The sequence below is a fragment of the Polypterus senegalus genome, chromosome 9 (assembly GCF_016835505.1).
Source record: "Polypterus senegalus isolate Bchr_013 chromosome 9, ASM1683550v1, whole genome shotgun sequence".
Classification (NCBI taxonomy): Eukaryota; Metazoa; Chordata; class Cladistia; order Polypteriformes; family Polypteridae; genus Polypterus; species Polypterus senegalus.
In genome coordinates, this window is record NC_053162.1 from 118,473,782 (window position 1) to 118,501,033 (window position 27,252).

General features: G+C 37.7%; 1 protein-coding gene across 4 annotated transcripts in view; it reads left to right on the plus strand.

Moving 5' to 3' along the window:
- Positions 1–1,237: 1,237 nt before the first annotated feature.
- Positions 1,238–27,252, plus strand: part of foxj2 (forkhead box J2) — a 112,726-nt gene continuing 86,711 nt past the window's right edge. For all 4 annotated transcript variants that reach the window (XM_039763623.1, XM_039763624.1, XM_039763625.1 and 1 more), the window contains exons 1-2: positions 1,238–2,359; positions 14,040–14,312. In XM_039763623.1, coding sequence (XP_039619557.1) covers positions 14,046–14,312 — 267 coding nt within the window. In that variant the 5' untranslated portion in view covers positions 1,238–2,359; positions 14,040–14,045. The remainder of the gene's footprint in view (positions 2,360–14,039; positions 14,313–27,252) is intronic.

The following is a 27,252-nucleotide window of genomic DNA, read 5'->3' on the forward strand; positions in this document are numbered from 1 at the left end:
CTAACAACTAGGTCCGCCCAGCCACCCACAAATGGGTTGGGCCAAGGGAGAGGGCATTTCATGCATGTGTGTCAGTGGGTCACCTCCTCAGCTCCTCAAAGGTAAAGACTACCACAAAGGGACCCCAGGGGCTGCAATTGCTAGTCACCTTGTTTTCTTTTACTCCCATAGCCCAGAGGAGCCACCCAGTAAATGCAACTAATGCCACCCCTTCCAGTCCAAGAGCTGTAAAAAGAGCAGGGCAATGCATAATTTATGCAGAGAACTCAGAAGTGTAAATGGGGTTAGGTTTGGTGATTCACTTTTTTATGCGCCATATGCTGTAAAATTGTGATATGATTGTAAAAGGCACCCAAAAAACTTGTTTAGTACCCTTATGAATGGCTGCAGCTTCCTAAGCAAGAGTGATGTTATTGTCTTGGGATATAGTGACATGCACTGATGTTTTGCCTGACATAATAACAAATTTCAGCCTTAGTTCTTCTGCCTGTCTGCACAAAGCAGGTATAAACATGAAAAAGATCCCTGCTCTGCTTTTTAATAAGAGCCCATGAGATCAGAGTTGCTAGATGACTGGTTAAATGTGTGTGTTAATTGGTATTATAGCTTCAACCGCTTTGTTGCTATATGTGACCCTGGCACATGGCTCCAATTTTACATGTTAGGCAAATCCCAAGATAGTGCATAAAAAGAGGCACATTACAATATTCGGATGTGCTTTGTTGTTGATTAATATGAGAGGAAATGAATTCTTGGCAAAGAAAAAATTTGGTCTGAATCAGGAGCAAATGTGTAGAATATAGTTCAGGTGAGCAGGAAGACAATGACTTGAAAAGAAAAAGAAGATCAATGAAGAAGATTATTTTTTGCTTTTGGTCTAGTTCTTTTTATGTTCATCCTTTGTTTACTCAAGGAGTTTGTGTGTGTGTGTCTGTGTTGTGGGTGTTTGTGTAGAGCTACATGCTGATGATAAAGAATACTTTGTCTGGATTATAGTTGCAGGGTGTAAATATTCATATATGTGTTAAGCCTATACAAACTACTTATACATTACTATTGTTCTTTTTATACATATTTAAGAAAATATTTTTGTTCCAGTTGTAAAAAAAAATAGCCTGAATAAATACTGTCTTAAAAACAGAGTAGTGAGAATAAGGAAGCAGCAGAAGGAGGGAGGGCTCTCAGGAGTACAGTGATGTAAGGCCAGAAGAGGGAGGAGTGTATGAGATCACTGGAAGCAAAAGAAAGGGAAGTAAAGCAGGAGCTGTCACAGTTTTAAAACTAAATGAAAACAATATTTTAATCATAGCTGTTAAGGTTTCTCTCAAGTCCGAAGAGAAACATGTAAAGTGAAGAGGAGAAGAACTTTGGAAAACTGAAGTTCATGTAGATGGACAAGAAAGAGGAGAATCAAAAAGAGAAGAGCTGAGGAGGCATTGAAGAGGGCCAGAGGCAGATAATAACAAAACATATCTGCAAAGCTGATCAATAAAAAGAGATAATTTGTGAGTCACAGAGAGAAGATATAAAGGATTGTTAAATATTCAGAGGATTCAAGAAATATCAAAGATTCCATGCACTATGTATGTAACTTTTTCTTTTAATTAACATTTTATGCAAAATAAGTAATATAAAGGCTATAGTGCATTTCTCTTCTGAAGACTGCAAGAACTTATGCAATTATTTTTTGACTGCGTACTTCAGAAGAATTGAAAGATTAATAATCCTGTAAGCTAAGAATTACCTCAAACCTGTGATATCTGCCAAAGCTGCAATTCTTGGATGCCCTTCAGGTGCCTGTTCAATGAAATTTCACATGGTGTCACACTTCATATATAATTGCAACTAATTTTGTAAATGAAGAGCAGCTGGAGTTGGATTTCAAAAAGATTTCCGCCATAAGATCCTGGACATCTCATGGTTATGAGACTTGAAATGAAAATATAAACTGAAGACATAAATTAAAGTATGAAAGCTGATTACCTGTGTCACTGACCAAGACATTGGTTAAAACAACTGTTGAGAATTTATTGTACTGGTATTCAACTGTTTCATCGAAATTTTCTTAAACTGCAATTCATTGAAATTAGAAGCATATGTCTCAAATATAAACTGATATGTCTCAAATATGTGGCCAATGAAGTTTTAATTGGCATTATTCATAAAAAATAAATTTTTTAGCTTTTATGGAAGTGAACGAAGGAGCCTAACTGACAGGTCTGGAACATATTGCTAACAACAGATCAACCCAGTGCTGGATGGGGACTGACATTTGGACAAGCAGAATGTTTTCATGTTAAGAAACTCTAAATAATCCAGAGAAAAGGGTCATAGTGAACCTGAGAGACTTGAAAGAAAGGTATGACTGCTCCTCAGTCTCATTGTTTGTTTTCTACTCTGTCTTGTTTTTCTGGTTTCTGATGATCAGTTAGCTTCTTACTGCTTGATAACTTTTACTGTTCATACTGCTTTTTCAAAGTACATATGTTGACCTGTAATGTACCTTTTGCTTCTACTCTGGCCAGTGAAATCACCTTTATTTTGCTCTTGTGTAAGACAACCATTCTGTCTCTCATGTGATTCCACAAGTTTTCATTTGTTTTGTTTCTAGGCATTGATTGCTTTTTTGCTTCTTGCTCTTAATTAATCTGTCTTTCATTTGTGCTGCTTCTTTTTGCATTTGATCAAACACCTTTCTTTTCTTTCCCTCGCTACCTTTTTTTTTTTTTTACAATATATGGCACCTACTGTATCTTCTTTTATAAGGATGAGTAAATGAAGAAGACATTACAACACAAGTATCACTTTAGTCCTACATGCAATTAAGTGAACAGACCATTAAACTCATCTTCTTCCAGTCAGTAGCAAGTGGCAATATAAAGCACAGCCATAAACTTTATAAATACGCAGTACATGCAAAAGGCCTAATGACAACCGTTCTGTAGTATGTGATTAACAATGTGTATTTTTAAAAAATGGTAATAATAATAATAAACATCACAAACTTACACACATACATAAACTAAATCCTTTTCATTTAACATTTCTTAGAAGATAACTAAAGCCTGGGATTCCCTTCTGTGTGATGGGGCACACCCAGCCGGGAGCCCTATGCCTAAGGAGAATAGTTTCAGCATGAGTACATAAGCCTGTTCTGCCTTTAACATGTCTGGTACTCAAGCCTAGCCTACCAGGCCAATAGTGTTGTTTCTGTTTTTTCCTTTTCCTTTTGGCACTCTTGTTTATATGCAACCCTTTAATTTATCTGTATTCCACAATATAGGTTTATTCCAGGCCATAACATAAAGCAGAGCCACAAACATATCCATTTTAGTAATAGCCATATTTTGCAAAAACAATGTGCAATCTGTTGCTTACCTGAGAATGATGAAACAAACTAGCATGCATACTACTTTACATTTTGGTACCTGCAAGAAAAAACAATTGAAACATAGCAGCTACAATAGAGAGGAGTTATGGAGCTCTTGTTCAAACATATACTCAAAGTGATGGAAAATGCCTTATTCATATAATTATTCTATAAGATCTGTATGCACCTGATGTAATCACATTTCAAGTAAATTTGCATGAGTAAGGGCTGGTGAAGTACTATAATTGATCATTACTAATTTAGTTCAACGATTAATCGGTGAAATATTTTTTTTTTTCCAAGATGGTTGTGACATGTCCTATAACCAGTAATTAAGGCAGTTCAGAAAATTTCCCCTAGCCAAGTAAGATTAACACATATTACTTATTGCAGTATGATAGAATAAGAAAATTCTTACAGATAAAGTACCAAGACGTAAAAAACAGCAAATATAATGACAAACAAAACATTTTTACTCATAGTTTATTCATCATCTGGATGAATAACATGTAAATATATTTCATATCTGGAAAAATTTGCAAATATTTATTTCAAATGAATGCCAAAGGCCTACTTGTATTATTTTTTTTTAGCCAAGCAAGGGAACAACAATGTATCAAAACTCATAACGAATAAACAGAAAACAAAAAAGGGAGAAAACCATTTCTTACAGAGTATAATCTTGCTGACTGCTTTTGTATGAAAAACTACTTTGTTGAATTTCAAAGTAATATTTATGCTTATTGAGTTATAAATTAATTGCCCCAGTGGCAGTTTATAAATATGTCATGTTTTTCAGCTCCTGCTAAGATCATTCATGTTTATCTTCATACAAGACCTATGAATTGAGTGTAAGCACTATTCATCACCATTCATAAGTTTGGACTTATTTCTCTTATTTGTTTGGGTTGTGGGCAGCACGGTGGTGCAGTGGTAGCGCTGCTGCCTCACAGTTAGGAGACTCGGGTTCGCTTCCCGGGTCCTCCCTGTGTGGAGTTTGCATATTCTCCCCATGTCTGCGTGGGTTTCCTCCCAAAGACATGCAGGTTAGGTGGATTGGCGATTCTAAATTGGCCCTAGTGTGTGCTTGGTGTGTTTGTGTGTGTCCTGCGGTGGGTTGGCACCCTGCCTGGGACTGGTTGTACCCTGTGTTGGCTGGGATTGGCTCCAGCGTGACCCTGTGTTTGGATTCAGTGGGTTGGAAAATGGATGGATGGATGTTTGGGTTGTCACCTTAATGGTAATTTTGTTTTTCCTAATCTTTACCATCATTTCATGTGCATTTCTCATTACCCTCCCATATTGTTTGTAATGATGATGCCAGTGCTATCTTATAACCATTAGCCTTGTGACATGTGATCTAATTTCATAAATGTAACTTAAGATGGTGTTGCTCATGTCCTAGGATCCTTACTTTAGATAAAAAAGTAAATATCAAGCCTTTGTGCAGGGAGAGTAAATTACGCAAGTCAGTGTATAGATTTCTGGTTTAATTCACTTTTGACTTCATCTGGTATCTCACTTTTTTACTTTGGTGTAAGCTTTCACTTAGATTGCTTAGCCCCCGACTTTTTGTATCTTTCCTGGTCATAATTATTGCCAGTTCCTTCATTGGCTTTTCTGTGAAATGTTTGTCTCAAAATATCTGTAACAGGAGGAAAAAAGAAAAAAATTGAAATTCACATGAACCCTTATAAAATCATCCAGGCTTGGAAATAAAAATGTCATTGTTTACATTACTAAAGGAAGCAGATTTTTTGTAGACATGCACTAATGGATGTAACTTAGGCTAATTTTGTGCATATAATACATTATTTACTGCGGTGGGTTGGCACCCTGCCCGGGATTGGTTCCTGCCCTGTGCCCCGTGTTGGCTAGGATTGGCTCCAGCAGACCACCGTGACCCTGTGTTTTGATTCAGCGGGTTGGAATATGGATGGATGGAATACATTATTTATGATGTCAAAAGATAACTTTAATAGTGAGAGGTTTAATATAATGTAAATGGCTGTCTAGGAATGACAAATCTGATATCATCCCAAGAACAACAGAAATCCAAGAATATGAGATTGTAATCAAGCCATTTGGTGATTGTTTGCACAATAAATTGGAGAATAAGAGAATTTTAAAAGATAAACAAAACAGTTTTATGCTGACATATAACTGTTTTGGAATTGTTACCTCCATATGAATTAAATGCAATGGAGGAGCTCACAAACCTAATATTTAAGATTAACCACAGCAAGAAATGTAGTAATTCCAGTTCATGCTTTGAAACATAATGTAGCCTTTGAACATTCTCCTGTAACTCTCTTGCATTGTTTTACATGAACAGGGGGTTACAGTTACACGCTAAACATTTATGTAAAAGTATAACCCACTAGAGCATGGTTCTCATTTTTAGTATCAATAGCCATCAGAATCAGTAATATTAAAATACATAGTTTACCTAAATTATTAAACCTTTCTCACTTCTCATCAGTTATTATATAAACAGGTCATTTTAAACTTTGTGGTAGCTATAACTTAATTCATGTGATTATGACAGATAAACAATAAAAATATACATTTTGTCAAAGACCCAAAGCATAGTGAAGTATGGTTTTCCTCATTTTCAATTTTATTACTAGGCAGCGCTTCTGTGTGTACCTCTATTCATTTAAATTGCTGTAAACATATCATTAATCCCTATAGTTTAAAGCTCATTCCTCAGTGCAGGTGACACATCAGGACAGAATTGGTACTGGCAATCATCCTTTACTGGCTAGTTTTATATTTGGAAAATCTGCTTAATCTGTAGAAAGTGCACAGCATTATGATCTTTTGAGAATTTTGCTGCAAACAAATACAGTAACATATTTACATCCCTTCAACAGCTTTGCTATAAACAGAATTAATTTCTTAAACAATTCATCAATTATGTACAAATAAAAAAACTTCTATTTTTTTGTACTGCTAGTAATGGTATTGAAAGTATGTCAAGACTATATCAATGGTTCTCTGCTTACATCCCAGAATAATCATAAATAGCACTGGCAGTAAGGCCTGAGAATTAGATTCTTGGATGATGAATGGGAGTCAGCACCAAGAAGAATACATTTTTTGCAGTTTTGCACAGGACATGGTCTAATTCAATTTAAAATTGTAAATTGCATTCACCTCTTTTTTAGTTAAACTTTTAAAAATATAACCGGGACTACGCTTCACTTGTCAAAGATACTTTCAGACATTTATGTCACATGGCCACATATTTTGGGTATATCAACCCCTCTACTAATCTTAAGTTTTTACCAATTGACATAATCTGATGCAGTGGTTAGTACATTCTTTCCTTGCCTCCATGAGTTTTCCTGTTTATCTCCAGTTTTCCTACTAAATCCTAAAAATATACATGTTACTTTAATTGGCAACTGTAAGCAGGCCTTCTGTGAGCTAGTACGACTGATACATGAGGAGCCTAAAGTGGAATATCAGGTAACAAAATGCATTAATATGAAACTGCTTTGGGTCTACTGTAAATCATCATTCACTAACATCTCTTTTGTGGGAATACAAGATGATATACAATAGCTTAAGGGTCTTATTGACATCATAATGTACATTATGCTTGCTTTCTGTATTTTACTAGAGACAGACAGAAACCTAAAAAAAATTATTGTTCTTGAAATATTTGTTCAAAAGTTTTCCGACATCCCCTTATTAGCTAACTAGCTGAGTAAGTCCATGCTGTAAAAGGCCCTGAATCCTAGAAATTATTGAAATTGTCATAAAATAAACTGAAATCTAGAAATGTCAAGTAATTGAAAGGAACTACTCTGGGTATCTCTCTCCTAGGAGGATTCAATTTGCCGACGTGCTCGCATTGGTTGTGGATTAGCTGGGGGAGGAATGGTAAAAGGGATACCGGTTTGCTGATGTTAGAGGCTAAGAGACTTTGTCTATCTTCTGAAGTTTCGTTTTTCAGATGTGTTGGCCTCGCTTGTGTTATTAGTGGCTAAGCGAGACGTCTGTTTTCTCGGAGGCTGAGCCCTTACCCCGACTCCACCTCTCACTTCTGGGCCGGACAGACACACACACTTTCACACGTAAACGTTTATATATAAGACAATACTTAAAGCAATCAGTGAACATATTCAGTTGCTGCAAATTCACCATCTTCATTTACTTTTGTCATCCTATTCTTTGTCATAATCTCATTTGCACTTGCTCTGTCCTTTTTGGCAGGGAAGAAGACTTAAATATGATTGATAGACAGAGTACAGAATAAGTCATAAATAACTGTAGCTGATTCACTAAGTTGTCACATGCATTCTATTTATACGTTAAAATCAATAAAAAGTACAATTATTATCCCACTCTCTATATCCTTCTCTTGGGAGATGTTTTACATCTCAGAAAAACAAGCCGATTCTGACATGCAGCCAACAACTAAAGCAATTAAACCTGCCTTAAGTTAAATTGAACATACAGAATATTAGACTTCCTTAAAGCTCTAGGAAATTCTTCTTCAATTGTCATTCATGCAATTCTCTCAGAGGGTATTTTAGAAGAATGGAAATCTTTGTGAGCTCTAAGTTGCATTAATGAAACCAAGCAAGCAATTACTAGTTACTTAGCTACTATAAGACCATAACATAGATACAAGACACATACTCGGGTATACACATACAATATATACACATAAAACATTCAGCCTGTTAGAGAAAATGCTAAACAACAGAATACCCATTCTGAAAATAAAACAAATCAGTTGTAAAGCAATTAAAGGTATAGTTAAAAAGAATGTGGCTTAGAAACTTAATAAAAAATTACAAAGTGAGTTATTTTAGGTCCATAAATTCCAGCATATAGTATTTTTTGCCTTTCCTATGCTATGCAGATTTTTATTACATATTCTATCTTCTTTTATAATAGATTATTTAAGAACCCTGTTCTTTCTAGTGCCTTATGGAATTTTTTGTATTCTATTAATAATACATTAAGGTTTCTCCAATACATTTTCTTTAAAATGATGTATTTAGCTGACTTATGAGCTTGGTCCTGCTGCTATTTGGAAAAATCTTAAATTAGGTCATACAGTATGTTGTCAAGCTTTCCTACTGATAGAGTGCACTTTGCTTTGCTTTACTGACATCAATGTATGGTTCATGTGGTGCTACAGTGGTTAGCAGTGCTGCCTTCCAGTTGCACGTACCTGTGTTTACATGGACATTGTCAGCACTGAGTTTCTTTTGTTGCTCACAAAGACATTTACTGTAGGTTAAGTTAAATGGTCAGTAAAATTGGTATGAATATATGATTGTGCCAAACAATGGACTGTTACATCTATGGCTGATTTTAGCTTTGCACCAGATGTTGTAAGGATAAGTTCTGATTTTACATGATCCAGAAATACAAAATGCCTGTTAAGAGAATTGATGGTGGTTTGTGGACCCTTATATAGTTTGTGTTCCCATTATGGTTATATTTTAGTGATAGCAGTTTTTTTTTTTATGGTCTACATTGCATAAAATGTATTTCATATATAAATTGCACAACTCATATGGAATCTTAAGGATGTTGCTGAATATTCTGAAAGACTGATAGGTGCAAACATGCAGACAACCGCCTCCTTTTCCCTAATGGCAATGTCCCACTTTTCCACTGAATAAAATTCCAACTGTAAGTATTCTAAACTTTCCTTTGGTGGAACTATTGAGTAGGAGAAATCACTCCCTCAACAGAGAAAGCTGTAGTTGATTCTGAATACACCTACCTGGAGTTGTTTAACCTCCTACATAAGTGGTGGTTGATTTCATTTCCTAATAGTGAGTTCCCACTGCCAAGGGCAAGTTTATCCAAATGTGTCCAAACAATGCTTGAACATCTGACTTGTGCCTTACTGGTTTCACACCAGACTCCCACCCTGTTTTTATATATCAGCTTTTTGTGACTGCTTGTGACTCACAATGATTAAGATATGTATTATATGTCTCCTAGATGCTAAGCACTTTCCAACTAACACCATCTCCAGGCCCATCTTCCTGCATGGATACTAGTTTAACTTTGACTTGAATTGCAAAGAACTATTATGTTAATTGTAGCCTGGAAATAATATTTTTCTGGAACATTCATTTAGATTATATAATAACCAGTAAACCTAACACAAGCAAAAGGATTCCAACAACATTTCTCTAAATAAAGCCCTCCAAGCTAATTTTAATGCTCACGCAGGAAATGCTAAGAATTAGTGCTTACAGTCTGATATGAATTGGACTGAAGAATCATTATTAGATTTCTTTGCAGTTATGATTGTCCTTAATGTTAGAACGCAAGGACAATGATGGACTTAATAGGCATGACATCTTATCTGAGGCAGTATGTCCTGGTTATTCAGATAAAGTGAGATTCTGAACTGTCATGGTAGAGAGGCTACCCTGGGAATGGGTGTTTAAACTGAGTAAATGCCTCCTCTCATAAAAAAAATTATTTTGAATATATGGAGAAGCCAGGGATATGAAGTCTAGATTGAACCCAGATAAAAACTGTAATAGTACAGAAAACTAAAAGGAGCTGTGGCCAACCATTTGACTTATCAGTAAACATTAATGGTGTTTTAAATTAAAGAAAGAGGTGTTCTGTGTAGCGTTAGTAGACAGGTCCGGTAAAATGATATCTTCGCCAATGGTCTTAGTGAAAGCTTGTGTGGGGGAAGTGTTTGCACTGGGAAATACACTTTGGGCAGCCTCAACAAGGTACTGGTGAGCTACTCAAAAATTTGGGAAATGTAGGTGAAACATCAACTGAACTGAAAACGTTAACATTGATTGGGAGAATCTTTGAAATGCAAAAGGAGCACTTTGACAATCTCATACATATAGTGCAGTACTTATGTCTTCTTTAAAACAGGTAGTATTAGATTCATTGGGACATTCATGTAACTGTGTTCACTAAATTGGTCAAAAAGCTATATAATGGCAAGGCCACATAAGTGGATGAGATTTGGTCAGAATCCGTGAAGTCTTAGTTAACATGTATTTTCATTTGTTCATGGAAGTTCAAGATAGTGCTTCAGGAACAACAAGTTTGGAGTAGTTGTCCCATTTTTTAAAAAAAGAAGTTAAAAAAGTTTGTCCCAGTTACTGAAGAATCACACTTTTCAGCCTCTCTGGAAAAGCTTGTGTTGGATCTCTAGAATGGAGACTCCATTTGGTAATTGAACCCCAGGTCCTATGTTGATTTTGTCCTCTACATGAAACATTGAAATCTATGTCCTTGCACGGATATTTTAGGGATCACAGAAACTCGTTAATGTGTTTATTATACTTACAAACCTGGGAAATGCTTGTATTTGTGCTCCTTGTGGACTTATGTGGAAGGTGCTAAAAAAGTAAATCATTGTGAGTTGCTGTTGTGGTCATTCTGAAGTGTGCTTGTAGTGTGATAATTCTGTTTTCAGGCTTGGTGCTTTGTGTATGGTGTAGAACTTCATTTAATGTGTTTATAGGTACAACAGATTAGAAAGGTTGCATCTCTGTTGTTAGTAGGTAATGTTGTCTTTTTTTGATGCAACAGATATCTTAGTCAATGTAGGCAAATGTGATCTAGTAGGGATGAGAGTTACTGCATCAAAATCCAAAGTTATGGCCATTTCCTGAAAGTAATAATGAAGTAATTAAGTAAGTAATTCTTCCAAGTAATACTTGGACAAAAGTAGACACTCCAAATGAAGGAGTACAAGTATGTGAACATGTTGTAACTGGAATATTTTTGTGCATATTATACTAAATTGAAGTGGTAAACTGCGAGTTAGGTCCTCAGATAATCTTCTCATTTTTTCAATTAATATATATTCACAACCTCATGTATGATAATTGTTCTGGGTAATGATTGAAAGAAATCAACTTCCTGTGCAAGGTTTTTGTTTTTATTGTATACAGTGCATCCGGAAAGTATTCACAGCTCATCACTTTTTCCACATTTTGTTGTTTTTATTAAAAATATAAAAATTGAGAAAGCACATGTACATAAGTATTCACAGCCATTCCCATGAAGCTCAAAATTGAGCTCAGGTGCATCCTGTTTCCACTGATCATCCTTGAGATGTTTCTGCAGCTTATTTGGAGTCCACCTGTGGTAAATTCAGTTGATTGGACATGATTTGGAAAGGCACACACCTGTCTATATAAGGCCCCACAGTTGACAATTCATGTCAGAGCACAAGCCAAGCATGAAGTCAAAGGAATTGTCTCGAGGCACAAATCTGGGGAAGGTTACAGAAAAATTTCTGCTGCTTTGAAGGTGCCAATGAACACAGTGGCCTCCATCATCCATAAGTGGAAGAAGTTCAAAACCACCAGGACTCTTCCTAGAGCTGGCCGGTCATCTAAACTGAGCGATCGGGGGAGAAGGGCCTTAGTCAGGGAGGTGACCAAGAACCCGATGGTCATTCTGTCAGAGCTCCAGAGGTCCTCTGTGGAGAGAGGAGAACCTTCCAGAAGGACAACCATCTCTGCACCAATCCACCAATCAGGCCTGTATGGTAGAGTGGCCAGACAGAAGCCACTCCTTAGTAAAAGGCACATGGCAGCCCGCCTGGAGTTTGCCAAAAGGCACCTGAAGGGCTCTCAGACCATGAGAAACAAAATTCTCTGGTCTGATGAGACAAAGATTGAACTCTTTGGTGTGAATGCCAGGTGTCACATTTGGAGGAAACCAGGCACTGCTCATCACCAGGCCAATACCATCCCTACATTAAAGTATAGTGGTGGCAGCATCATGCTGGGGGGATGTTTTTCAGTGGCAGGAACTGGGAGACTAGTCAGGATAAAGGGAAAGATGACCACAGCAATGTACAGAGACATCCTGGATGAAAACCTGCTCCAGAGCGTTCTTGACCTCAGACTGGGGCGAAGGTTCATCTTTCAGCAGGACAACGACCAGAACCACACAGTCAAGATATCAAAGGAGTGGCTTCAGGACAACTCTGTGAATGTCCTTGAGTGGCCCAGCCAGAGCCCAGACTTGAATCCGATTGAACATCTCTGGAGAGATCTTAAAATGGCTGTGCACCGACGCTTCCCATCCAACCTGATGGAGCTTGAGAGGTGCTGCAAAGAGGAATGGGCGAAACTGGCCAAGGATAGGTGTGCCAAGCTTGTGGCATCATATTCAAAAAGACTTGAGGCTGTAATTGCTGCCAAAGGTGCATCGACAAAGTATTGAGCAAAGGCTGTGAATACTTATGTACATGTGATTGCTAATTTTTTTTATTTTTAATAACTTTGCAAAAACCTCAAGTAAAGTTTTTTCACGTTGTCATTATGGGGTGTTGTGTGTAGAATTCTGAGGAAAAAAATGAGTTTAATTCATTTTGGAATAAGGCTGTAACATAACAAAATCTGGAAAAAGTGATGCGCTGTGAATACTTTCCGGATGCACTGTATGATAGAATGTGGGTGTAACAGTATGCAAGGACCTTAGTGGTGATCCACAACTTTGCTTGTGAACATGGTGTAGGTATTGTAATGAGGAGGCCCTTTGTCTGCCTCTCTCAAGAAGTGCACCAGGCATAGCCCCCTGGGACAAAATCTGGGGCCAGACAAGGGATACCTGAGAGAGACTATGTATTTTGGCTGATCTGGAGGTGCCTGGGATTTTCAAAGAAGTATTGGATCAATTGTTAGGGATGGAAGGGCTGAGTCTCTCCAACTATGTATTATTCCATTAGAACTATAACCAGAACAAGATTTAGAACTAAATGAAGTAGGAAGATGGATAAAGACAGGGCCATAGAAGATAATAGTAGTTTAACACTAGAATTACCAAAGCCTATGAAAAAACCCATAAATCCAGCCCACCTTAAATCCCTTCACACCTCTCCATCAGCATCTTTTGTCTTGTAAATGTGTCGACCAACACAACCAGCAAGCAGCCTGCTATACCATCACCCCACTGCTGCAGAAAGGGCAAGAAGTTCTCCCAGTTCAAGCCTTTTTATCTTGGATTGAGCTACCTAGAATTGTATTGGGGAAATTTCATGTGTGTTCCGTGTCCATCAACAATCTATGTAAACACACCGTTAAAACAGAAACTTTTTCATGTTTTAGTAATAAATGACAAAATGAGTGCTATGTTGACATCATGCACCAGATGGCGTGAGCTTATTCAGTGCAAGCAGGAGCACACGGGTGGCCAGTTGTTGTGTGCTACAACATGTTTGATCTGGGGGGAATGGTATAGCAGGCTGTTTGCTGCTTGTGCTTATCGTCACATTTACAAGACAAAAGTTGCTGACAGAGAGGTGTGAATGGATTTAAGATGGGTCAGGTTTACGAGTTTTATTATAGGCTTTGGTAATTCTAGTGTTAAAAACATCAGTAAAATAAAACGAGGGTGCAGATTAGGCCAAATGTTGATATGCATTTGTGAGACAGGTTTCTGTAAAATTGAAAAAAGAATTCAAATTGTGAATTTTAAGAAAACTTAAAGTATATATTTGAAAAATATATCTGTCTTAACAGGCACGTGATTAATCTTTTTTTGTTCCTCCAATTACACAATTTTCATTTGAATGGAGGCATTTAGACCTCTTAATAATGTTTACATTATGAATTTTAACTTGAAGATATTATAAGCTTTTATACTATTTCTTTTTGTTTTCCTGTTAACATGAATTTTACATTTTCAGCTGAAAATGTCATCAAACCTTGGAGACAGCCTGACCAACATGGATTGGCTGCCACAATTGGCCCTGAAAAAGCACAGCGAAGGAAAACTTGCAGGAGAGCATCAAAGCACTAATGTGAATAATGAAGGCATTTCAAAGCCTCCCCACAGCTATGCCACTCTGATTGGTGCTGCCATTGCATCTACACCCAATGGCAGGATGAGCCTGAATGACATATACAGCTGGATTTGTGAGAAGTACCCGTACTACCGGACTGCTGGTTCTGGCTGGAAGGTGAGTTTTCAGTTAATATATTTGTCATGGACAGGTTTTGTTTTGTTATATCATCTCTCTGATTTTCAGTCTGTGATTTTAAGGCAGTAATTTACTAGGTATCCTCAGTCCTCACTTAATTTATTTTCTGTTGATCTGCATATAATCTCAGTATAAAGTCACTGAATCTGATTATCTGTTTTCCGTGATGCTTTATTAAATATCATTCAGCTACTGTATTAAAGTATAATTTATCTCATGAAGAAAACAATTCAAATACCAATTTGACAGTAGCAAAATTTAACTCTTCAAAAATGTAAAGATTAAAATCTATACTTCACAAATGGCATTAAAGCAGCTTTGCATCTTACAGTGTCTGTTTTCCTGATTGACCAACTTTCTCTAACTAAGTTAAATGTAAAACAAATAGTTCTAGTGGAACAACAGGACATAATTTCACTATAAGTCATTTTATGGAATAGGATGATCTCCTAAAACTCAAAACATCACCCATTCAGTCATTATCTAACCCACTTAAACTATTTAGGGCTGCGGTCTAGGCCAGAAGCATTGGGCACAACGTAGAAACAACCACATGGTGCATGTAACTACTGGGGACAATTAACAGCCTCCAACACACATTTCTTTATGAGTTCTGGCACAGAGGAAAGGGAAAGGAACAGCATAAACTCCTTACAAACATTGAGAGGCTGGGATTTAAACCCAGCACTCTTGATGTCTAATGTAGCAATGATACTCTGTGTCATCTCATTTTGAAAATCAGAAAGTATAAAATGTCACAGACTTATGGAGTAATCTCTTCAGTTTATGTAACTCATTTTATTCTTTTATAAATAAGCTTTTCAGTGATTTATCCCATCTGTACTAAAAATATGGCAGACTGTTTGCTTCCACAACATGACTACAAATTATTTTACTAACTACCACTGCTTTCTAAAAAAGTAAATTTTTCTTTTTCTTTTTGGCACTGCTTATTTTCAAATGCTGTCTTCAATGTCTATAAATTTCAGAAATGTGGTCGTTCTGTGCAAATGCTTTTCATGCTTCTAGGAATGTGTCTGTTTCAAAAAATATAGCTTTGTATTGACTACAAATGACATGGTTGTAATCAACACAAAGCAGGTAAAGTGAAAAAGATTTTAGGTACAGAAGTTAGCTCTGTATGCAAATGCCACAGTATTCACACACCAGAATATAATAAAAAGAAAAAAATAGCAAAGGGGATTACAAATTGAGTTCAGATTCTAATAATGTGCATACATCATTCTCTGAGTATACAGAGAGCAAGTACAAGAAACACTTTTAAAAGCAGAAAATAAAATATTTCAAACAAAAATAACTGAATAATAGAGTTTCCTGTCAAACCAATTGCTCCTAGGTGATGTTCTTACTTTCAAACTATGACTGATCACAGACAAAACTTCAGTGAATGTGAACTTGAGGTATTACTGACATTTGGCAGAGTTAAAGCTGAGGCAGGAGAGAGGCTGGGGGTAGGGTTTGGGCTACGCCCCCCAACAGATGTCTCAAATAAAAAGCATTTTTTTCTCAATTATTATGGCCATAGTTAATGTAAATATTTTAATCAATGAATTATATGTACAGTGATGCATTACACACTGGGTGCTCTCTGTGTGGGTTTCCTCCCTTTTCCTCCTGCAGTTAGTGAAACTGACAATGCTAAATCATCCACTGATAAGTAATTATGTGTGTATGCGTGTGTGTGTGTGTGTTCTCCTTGCAATAGGCTGTTCAGGGGCTGTTCCTGCCTGCACCTGTTGCTTACTTTGATAGGCTTCAACTGCCCCTTGCCTTGTATAAGCAGGTTTAGAGGATGAAGGATCAACAAATAGTGTAACTCATTCTGGCCAAATTAACTCTCACTTGCACATCATCAATCCTCAAAACACAGAGAGATATATAATTTTAATTACAGGTTATTTAGCTTTTCAGATTTACAGTGGATATAAAATGTCTATACCCCTGCCAAAATAGCAAATTTTGTGCAATAAAAAAATTGAAACCAAGATAGATCCTGTCAGAACTTATTCCACATTTATTGCAAAATTGCACTCTATACAAAGGTGAGCACAAATCAGAAACTGTTTAGTGAAAAAAAAATATATCCTACAAAAACTGGCTTGTATTAGTGTGTACACCCCTAACCTAATACTTAGTTGAAGCACCTTTTAATTTTATTATAGCACTGTTCTTCTTTCCATAACCTGTGGTTTACTTCTTGATAAGTCCTTTTCATGCTTTCTATCCTAAGCTGAGAAAAATCCAGTCTTGGTTGCGGCTTTGCCCGACACTTTTTTTAAGTCGCACCACTGCGACTACCAGCACATGATCACTATCACAGTCTGCTTCAGGATGTCTTTTTGCTTGGGTTACAGCATAGTGAAATCATTTATTAATTGTGATAGAATCGATCTGGTTCTTTGTATTATCATCTGGGCTTCTCCATGTCCACAGTCTTCTAGGGTGATGTTCAAAGAATATGTTAGTTAATAACAAGATTATTTTTTTCACACCACAGAACCCATACTTCTCTTCTATCATTAAGCTCACAAAGGCCATATGGCCCGATTACACTGCTACCATCTGACTGTCCCTGTCCAACTTTCGTATTCAGGTCCTCCATAACAAATGCAATCTCTTGATTCTTGCACTTTGTGATCACCTTATCTATATCTGCATAAACGTTCTCTAGATCATCCTCACTGCTACTACTTGTTGGTGCATAAACCTGTACAACAGTAATATCAAATGGACATCCTTTCAATTTCACCACCAGCACTCTGTCAGAAACTGCCCAGTACCCCTTCAGGCTTCCCACCAGAAAAAGGCTGAAAAGATGAATATGAAGGAGCTCAAAAAGAATTTGAGAAATTTAGCACAGCAGTAACTATTGTTGCTGAGTCCATGTTACCACTGACTCCTAAAGTGAGAAAGAAAGACTGGATGACTGAAGAAATACTGGGTATGATGGAACAATGCAGGACGATGAGTTGAACAAGGACATACATAGTGTCAGAAAGCAAAAGAGAAATTCTGCATGGAACAATGTGAAGAGCTGAAGAGTCGTGAACACATGAACCCACAGTGTATCCATGACAAAATATGACAGATAATTGAAAAACGGAAATAAGTGACAGTGGGATGTATAAAAGGAAAAGAGGGTTCAGTCATCATGGAACAAAAAGAAATGCTGCAATGATGGAAAGTGTAAATTACAGAGCTATTCAATGATAATCGTGGTAACAGAAACAAAATAAAGAAGACAGGTGGTTGTTCAATATTGGAAGATGAGGTAAAGAAGACTTTGAATAGTATGGCTACAGGGAAGGCGCCTGGACCAGATGAGGTATTTACTAAAATGTTGAAATCACTTGATGAATTATTTATTAAACATATTAGTCAGATGCCAAATAAGATTTATGAGGAGAGTTATTTTCCAAAAGAGATGTGTAAATCCATATTCATTGCTATTCTGAAGAAACCAGGTGCTATGAAATGTGAGCTACTTTGAACTATTAGTCTCATGAGTTAACTAACCAAAGTTATACTTAAGGTGATATTAAACAGACTGCATGGAAAAACAATTGGTGAAGTGTCAGAAGAATGATATGGTTTAAGCCAGGTAAAGGAACAAGAAATGTGATTTATGTTCTCAGGATGTTAGCAGAAAGAACTTTTAAAATGCAGAAAGATATTTATGTATGTGTTATAGATTATGTGAAAGCTTTTGATTGTGTGAGGCATGAGCCATTAATTGAAATGCTTGAATCTATTGATGTGGAAGGGCAAGACTTGGAATTATTAAAGAACTTATATTGGGATCAGGAAGCTGCTATTAGATGAAATTACTTATTAGTGAGTATATTTTTCATCATAAGCATAAATGATCATAAGTCAGAGAGCTTAAAGGGATAAAGGTTGGTGGCATGAATATAAACAATTCTCAGATGATATAGTACTGTTAGCCAATGAAGAACAAAAACTACAAAATGGATGTGTTAGTACAAAAAACTGATATGAAAGGCCTGAAAATCAACAGAAAGACATCTTATGTGTTGGTATTCTCAAAGAAAGCAACTAGTTCTACCAGTAAAACTTTGGTGAAAGGAGACGCATTGGAGTGGGTGGATCAATTTATATATCTGGGAAGCGTGTTGATAGCTGATACGAAAACAGACAAAGAGATAAAGTGCTGAATTGCCATAGCTAAGAGTACTTTCATAAAGATGGAACTGGTTTTGTTATTAAAAAGTTTGCCTTTAACTACTTGACAGCTAATATTGAAATGTTATATTTGGTCATCTCTTTCTGTATGGTGGTGAGAGTTGGACGATTAGCAAAGTTATTGAGGCACGATTAGAAGCAGTGGAAAAGTGGTCTGTCAGAAGGATGATGAAGATATCATGGACTAAAAAGATTACAAATGTAGAGGTTTTGTACAGAGCTGGAATGACTAGGGAATTGCTAGACATGCTTGGGAAAAGAGAAACTTAATTTGGTTGCCTTGTGTTGTGAAAAAAAAAATTGGAGGAACTAGCATTGACTGGATGGACAGATGGTATATGGGCAAGGAGTCGTCAACAGTTAACATTTTGTGGTTGGCTACAATGAGTAACTGGAATGAAGACACTGAACATATTCAGCAAAAAAATGTCATATCTGTCAAATTACGAGGGCATCTCATCTGCACAGTTATCTTCAGGTCACCCCAAAGATTTTCAATTGTATTAAGGTCTGGGCTCTGGCTGGGCCATTCTAGAACATTGATCCACTTTTGATGAAGCCATTCCTTTGTTGATTTTGATGCATGCTTTGGGTCATTGACATGTTGAAAAATGGCTTTGTGGCAAAACAGACTTATACCTGGAGCTATTCATGAGTCCTTCTACCTTGACTAAAGCCCCAGTTCCTGCTAATATACACTTGGGGTGAATTGTTTAAAACCCACTTTATAAACTCTCCAAAGATTTTATACTACAACCCATAAATCTGCCATATCATTTAAGGGATATCATCTACTTTGTGCAGGTCAAAAGTCATTTTTCAAACAATGTTCACAGACAGATTATTTCATTTTTAGTGACTATATCACAATTCTAGTGGGTCACAAGTTTACATACACTTTGTTAACTGTGCATTTAAACAGCTCAGAAAATTCCAGAAAATAATGCCAAACTTTTAGGAAATTTGACAGTTAGCTTGTAATAGCTAATTAGCCTAATTGGAGTCAAATTGTGGATGTATGTTAAGGCCTACCATAAAACTTTACTGCCTCTTTGCTTGACATAATTGAAAAATCAAAAGAAATCAGCCAAAATCTCAGAAATAAAATTGTGGACCTCCACAAATCTTGTTCATTTTTGGAAACAATTTTACAATACTTGAAGGTTCCACGTTTATCTGCAAACAATAGTACGCCACACAGCCATCATACCTCTCAGGAAGGAGACATACTTTGGTATGAAAAGTATCAATCAATCAATCAATCAATCAATCAATCAATCCCAGAACAACAGCAAAGGACCTTGTGAAGATTTTGGAGGAAACAGACAAGTGTGTACAGTATATCCACAGGAAAACAAGTCCTACTGTATATCAATATAACCTGAAAGGCTGTTCAGCAAGGAAGAAACCACTGCTCCAAAGCCACCATAAAAAATGGCACTGCACTTTGCAATGGCACATTGGGACAAAGATCTTACCTACTGATCTAATGAATCCAAGATCAACCTCTTTGACCATAATGACCATCATTATGTTTGGAGTAAAAAGGTTGAGGCTTGCAAACCAAAGAAGACCATCCAAGGTGTCAAGCATGGGAGTGGGAGCATCATGTTGTGGGTGTGCTTTGCTGCAGGAGGGACTGGTGCACTTCATAAAATAGATGGCATATTGAGGAAGGAAAATTATGTAGATATACTGCAGCAACATCTCAACAGCTCAGCAAGGGAGTTGAAGCTCAGTTGCAAATGTGTCTTCCAAATAGACAATGACCCCAAGAAAACCTCCAAAGTTGTAATAAAATAGCTTAAGGACAACAAGGTCAAGGTATTGGAGTATTTACAAATTACAATTTGTAAATATTTACAAAGCCCTGACCTCAATCCCATTGAAAATTTGTGTGCAGAACTAAAGAAGCATGTGTGAGCAAGGAGGCATACAAACCTGTCCAAGTTATACCAGTTCTGTCTGGAGGTATGAGCCAAAATTCCAGGAACTTATTGTAACAAGCTTGTGGAAGGCTACCCAAAATGTTTTGCTCAAATTAAGCAATTTAAAAGCAATGCTACCAAAGTGTATGTCAAATTGTGACCCACTGGAAATGTGATATAGTCAATAAAAAGTGAAATACTCTGTGAACAACATTGTTGGAGCAAATAATTTTTGCTTTGCATAAAGTAGATGTCTTAAATGATAGGCCAAATTTATACTTTGTTAATATAAAATAAATAATAAAGTGAGTTTTAAAGAATTCACCCTAAGTGTACGTAAACTTCTGACTTCAACTGTACTTCAACCTTGGTCTCATCAGACCATAATACATTTTTACACATGGTTGTGGGAGACTGGGCATACCTTTTTGCAAAGTTTAGCTGGGCTTGGATGTTTCTATTTGTTAGAAAAAAGCTTTTGTCCTTCTACCCAAGTCCACAACTCAGACATATGAAGAACACAACTGATTGTTGCCACGTGTATGGAACAACCAGTTTTCACCAGGAAATCCTGCAGCTCTTTTAATGTTGCTGTAGGCCTCTTAGTGGCGTCCCTGATAAGTTTACTCTTTGTCTTCCCTTAAACTTGGAGGGATGACCTGATCTTGGCAGAGTTACTGCTCAGCCATATTTTCTCCATTTGTTGATGACTGTCTTCACTGTTCTCCATGGGATGTTTAATGCTTTGGATACTTTTTAGTATCCTGTCCTCATTTGTACTGTTCAATGATGAGATCCTGTTCATGTTTTAAAGGTTTGTTGTGGACCATTGGTTTTGGCGTATGATGCAATCAAGAGGATACCAGCAAAACTTTGTGTGAGCTCAATCAGTGCCACTTTATTTAATGTCAAGGGTTCACTAACTACTCAGCTAACTATTCAAAAGTACAACTACTTTTCCTTTTTTCATTAAACAGTTTCTGATTTGTGTCTGATTGCTATTTTGCAATAAAGGTAGAATAAGTTCTAACAGGATGTATCTTGTTTTCATTTGTTATTGCACAAAATCTGCAATTTGGGCAGGGGGGTGTACAGTATTTTCATTTGCCGGCAAGTCGACTGTCTGCATTCAGCAATGAGCATTTGCAATGGCATTGTATGTGGCTGAGGCTTGTGCCTGCCTGTACAAAGAACGGAGTGGTGGTCTGAGCGAATATACGTACATACGGACACATATCCCTGTGAAAAAATATTTGAAAAACAAAAATGTGATATATATCTCTTTTACAAAGCAAATAAATAAAAGAACATGATTCATCTTTCATATCAGTTAACTGAGCTGCAGCCAGATATAATACTATGTATACTTTTTCTAGTTTCTTAAAAATAAACATGTGCTTAGTTTACCACAATTAAACTAGACAGACAAACTTTAAAAAAAAAAAAAAATGCTTTCTGTCATTTAATTATCTTTAATGGTATTTGTGTCCTTTTTTGTGATGATGATTGACTTAAAAGCCACATTGGACATTTTTAGAGTTGTGTGCTAAATTAGAACATATGCAACAGAAATGCAGAAATCATGCAATCTCTGTTCTGTTAAGTGTTTAGACCAACAGGGTTTAGGAGATTGAAATTCGCAGTGATGCAAGATTTTCTGCCCACTTAAACGTCCTGCTGCGTGGAATAGCTTAAATGCTAACAAAAAGTTTGTGTAGGATTTGCAGATGTGTATGGAATAGCTCACACATGTTTCTAAGCATCAGCAAGTTTAATACATGAGCTTACAGATCTGAAAATTATAATGCATCACAAGTAGAAGTAGTAGTTCAAGAAAAAAATGAATGCCTAATTATACAGATAAAAGCTGCAGGAATTGTTGGCATGCTTAATATCTTTGGAGATTTAGTTTTCTCCAGGTCTCTTTTATATTTTAGCTACATTTTTTTGCACTTTACTATTATGTTAGTGACTGAGGCATTGTGCACTATAACAGGTGAGGAATACACATTTCCCTGAATGTAATCTTCTGACAGTAGTCATAGTCATATACATTTTGATTGTAAGATGATACCATTAATTTTCTTGCGTAATTTTCTTGTAGAATCTTGTGCTAGTTGTAAGATCACATTCAGTAAGAGAAATATTAATTCTTTTAAGTTTTTGAAACTTGGATATTGGTAGCTAGAATCAAGAGCCATCCCTGGACAAGATATTTGTCAATTGTATCAATCACCCACAGAGTGCAGTAATATTTCCAGTGGCACCCAATATGGTTTTAAAGCATATAAAGTTAGAGTATGTTTCATTAGCAAATAAAAAAAAAAGTTACATTGGCTTTGTAAAATTTCCTAGATGCTGTAACTCATTTTGTATTGATATTATTCTATACAATGTCTGTAAATGTTATCTAACAGTTATTCATGGAGTAATGATAATAGTAACCATTATCCAAAATGTCTACCATCTAGACATTACGGAGGCTTGTGAGTCCTTATTGTCCCTAGAGTGATGACAGCAGGAGCTTTATTCTCCAGGTAGGGACTCTAGAGGACATGTTAAATATTAAAAGAAAAATGGTTATAGCAAGAAATGAAATTAATTCTGGCTCAGTTGTCATCCAGGACAATAAGGACCACATCTGTAAGTCTGGTAGAGGTCCACGATCAAATAGTGAGCCATAATCTTCCTTGGGCATTGGTGGCAAGCAGCACCAGTTTCAGTATGGCCCCTGTAGTGGCTACATCATAAAGTGGTGGGCCAGACCACCAGACCCAAACTGGTATGGCTGTTTCGGGGGCCCAAAAGCCCCTGATCACCAAAGCAGGTACGATTCACCAGTGCATGAAATGGACAAAAGACATGAATGAGTTCATCATGTGGACATATTGTACATTAGAAACAGAAACAATGCATAACAGACACAAATTAGCCTCTACACAGAAATGCCCAAACATGAATGGAGCAAATAAAACACATAGTTGCTGCTTACATACAGAAACAAACAGAAAAATCAAAAAGAACACAGTGTCATGGGACACAGAGGCAGAAAACACATTCAACAATGCACAACATAGAACAGAGGACACTACAATAACTGATGTTGTTATCGAGGAATCCACCAAGACACTATCCATCAAGGTTTATACTATTACACAAGCTGACAGAAGACATTGAGAGAACATTCATACAATGCACAAGAACAGACCACACTCACTGTCTCCTTATGCCAAAACCACTGAACAGAAAAAAATTGTCATTAATAACAAAACTCATTGATGAAAATATTTTCACAATACACAGATACACTTAAAACACTTAGAAATGTGTATATGCTAATATATGCATCTGCCGTTGCCACCATCACCCACATTGGAAGGAAAACACGAATAGAAAAAACACAACAACATCACGCCCTCTTGGGAACTCTGACTAGAAACACAGATTAAGGACATTAAATGTGACTTAAGCCAATTAATACAGTACAATAAGAGCAACCCATATGCAAAAAAAACCTTTATCAAACATTTCCAAAAATTATAAACACACATGAGATATTCATCATCATATCTTACCACACCACTGTCGTATCCAGGTAATAGCGGTGTCATTAGTATCCTTAAGATCTTCATTGGTACATGTGGGGCCTCAGGAACATTCATGGAGAATGTGGTCCATTGTTTGGGTGGGATCACCACAGGGACATTCAGCACTTGGTGTGAGGCCCCATCTAATTAGGTTGTCCCTTGTTTTCCCCACCTTTGACCTAGCTCGGTTAAGCTCGACCCAGTCTTTCCTAGAGAGGGATGTTCCATTGGGTAGATGCTCTTGAACACATAGACACATGCAGATACCCTTAAACAAAAACTTGTAGTTAAAATACATGGGCTAAAATGGTGCACATCATGCATAGTACAAAAACAATGCAACTCACAATACCAAAACAACAAAAAAAGTTCTATCAAAACGTACTGAAAAACAAAAATAAAAATGAATGGCACACAAACACAGGAAAACCGCACACAGTACTAGTATCTCCTCTGGTCTAATGCAGTCCAGCGTGATAACATAGCTGCTTGGATCCAGAATGAGTGACAAAATACAGAAAATGTATCACCAATGCACTTTAAGCCAACCTCTTAAGCACACAACTGGAAGGCACCCAACTTGGATGGATTTAACACTAAATGCATGTTCATCACTCTATTTTGAATACTTGCAGACAAACTGACATACATTATACACAATCCCCAAGCAACACCTCAATTTTTAACAGAAGGCATTACATAGATGAAACCCAAGTCAAAAGACACTACAGATCCCAAAAACTACAGACTGTGGAACTGGCCCCGGACACAGACAGGCGGACATCGTTTCTTCGCCCAACACACGTTTTATTTACAATTATTTACAAAGTTAATCAGTGCACTACCCAGTGCCTCCAGCACCGATCCCCCAAAGTCCAGGCCTCACAGTCACCAAATGCCTTCTTTCTGGCCGCCTTTACTCCTCTCTCCGAACTCCGTCCTCTTCCACCCGACTCTTGCCCATGAACGGAGGGAGGCGGCCCCTTTTATCCCAACCCGGATGGGCTTCAGCTGATTCCTGGCAATCCCCCGCGGACACACCCCCGTGTGACGATGCGGGTTCTCTTCCTGGCTCTCATCGTCTTTTGGGAACCCTGAACCCAACACCGTCGATAATGTCACCGAGATGAGCTGACAAATAGGGACAAATCTCTCAAGGCTAGGGGATATATTCCATAAAGTGCTTTTATTTAAAACAATAATCAAATCAAAAAGTGAAAAAGTGCAGCGTCAAAGTTCCATAAATAACTCCATAATATCAAGTGTCCAGCGGGGTTAAAACCAACAATAAATAAATCCTTTAAAATCTGAGGTTAAAAATGTAGGAGTTAAAAGTGCAGTCTCTCTCACTCCCTTCTTGTTCTCTGGCCCACCTCTATCACTCTCTCCCCGGCTCACCATTACTTGCAGACGCGGAGACCCAACAGTCACAAGCTCCTTCTGTCAACCTCCATCTTGGCCTCCAAACGGACGTCACTGCCAGACCGACGAGGTTGACTCTCCTCCTGTGATCTTTCGCGCACCCGTAGTTGCTCCTCAGATCCGACGGGATGACACCTCTCCTGCTCACCCCACTCGCTAATTGTCAGTGGGGTGAACTAGCCCCCAAGAGCGCATCCATCTAACACTCCTTCACGGGGCACCCGCTCGTTCTGTCTCTCTCTTTTAAGTTGGCCAGATCATCCAGCCTAGACTGCCATTGCCGTCTTTTAATCTCCTTTTATTTCTTTCCCCAATTTATCTCTTTTTCTTTTCCACGATTTTTCCCCCCTCTGGTGTACCTTCATTTATATATACACATACCCCTCTGCCTCCGTGGGCACAGCGTCTTAATTACACACCGCAGGAGCCAATGAGGCAAACAAGAATGACCGCACCCACATGTGCAGGTGCGACTCGCTCCAATCACCTCATTAACTTCCCGCGGTCGTGCAATCGCGCCTACGGAGAACGACACGGCTATACGGATTTTAAAAAACTGACTTTTTTTTTCGGAAGCCGCAGACCCGTTATACCACACCCCATGTGGCGGAAGTGCCAGCTGCGTACCCAGAAGCCCTCCGGATGTCCCCAGTCTTCTTCCCCCCAGCACTTCCTGGTGTGGCGGAAGTGCTGAGGTCCAGTGTTCTTCAGGCACCAGGGCGCTGCCTGGCATTGGCCACGGATCCCTACAGGGTTGGGCTTCCATGCCCTCTACCCATGGCCCCAACACAACCAGGGCGGTCACCCCCTCGTGGTCTGGAGGAGGCACAAGCCTTCCTCCGGTCCTCCTGGGCGTCCCAGTTAGGCTCCACCCCCAGCCGCATGCCACAAGACTTATCATTTGTCTGCCTATGCTTTAGAAAGCACTTGTTGCATGTATAACAAACAACATATACACACACATAACAGGTAATGATATACTTACAGAACAAAAAATCTGACCAAGTCAACAAATAGGTTGCAGGAGCCATCTCTTAATTGACTCTCTGACATTTCTGCACACAAACAAAAAAAAAAAAATCTACACACGATTCACAGACAAAAACAAATTTGATGGTGTGCAATACATACTGCTACTACAAATATTACACATATAAATAAGATACACCGTTTACTCATACAACACCTACAAACACTAATGGGACACTGGAGAGCAGCACATGTACATATTATCAAGCTTAATACAGATAAGACAATCGATTATTCATAAAGCTTCAATTAGTGATCTGTTTTTCTGTGTTAACCTCATATTTTTTCATACTTCTTCTCAAACCAAGGGGGAGCGAGGGTAAAATGAATCGGGAAGCGCTGATCAATGTAATCGGTGTACCATGAAATCATGCATTGACAGAAGTTCCCCTTTGCTTGTATTGCAAAGTGTGATTAAATGCCATCTTTGGTTCCGTCTCACTCTTAATCCGTTATCAAACGTTAAAACCAAGCACACCATTGTTTTTCTTGTGAAATTCCCAATAAGTTTGATGTGTCACATGACCCTCTTCCTATTGAAAAAACAAAAGTTGGATCCAAAATGGCCGACTTCAAAATGGCCACCATGGTCACCACCCATCTTGAAAAGTTTTCCCCCTCACATATACTAATGTGCCACAAACAGGAAGTTAATATCACCAACCATTCCCATTTTATTAAGGTGTATCCATATAAATGGCCCACCCTGTACAACTGCTGCAAAGGAAA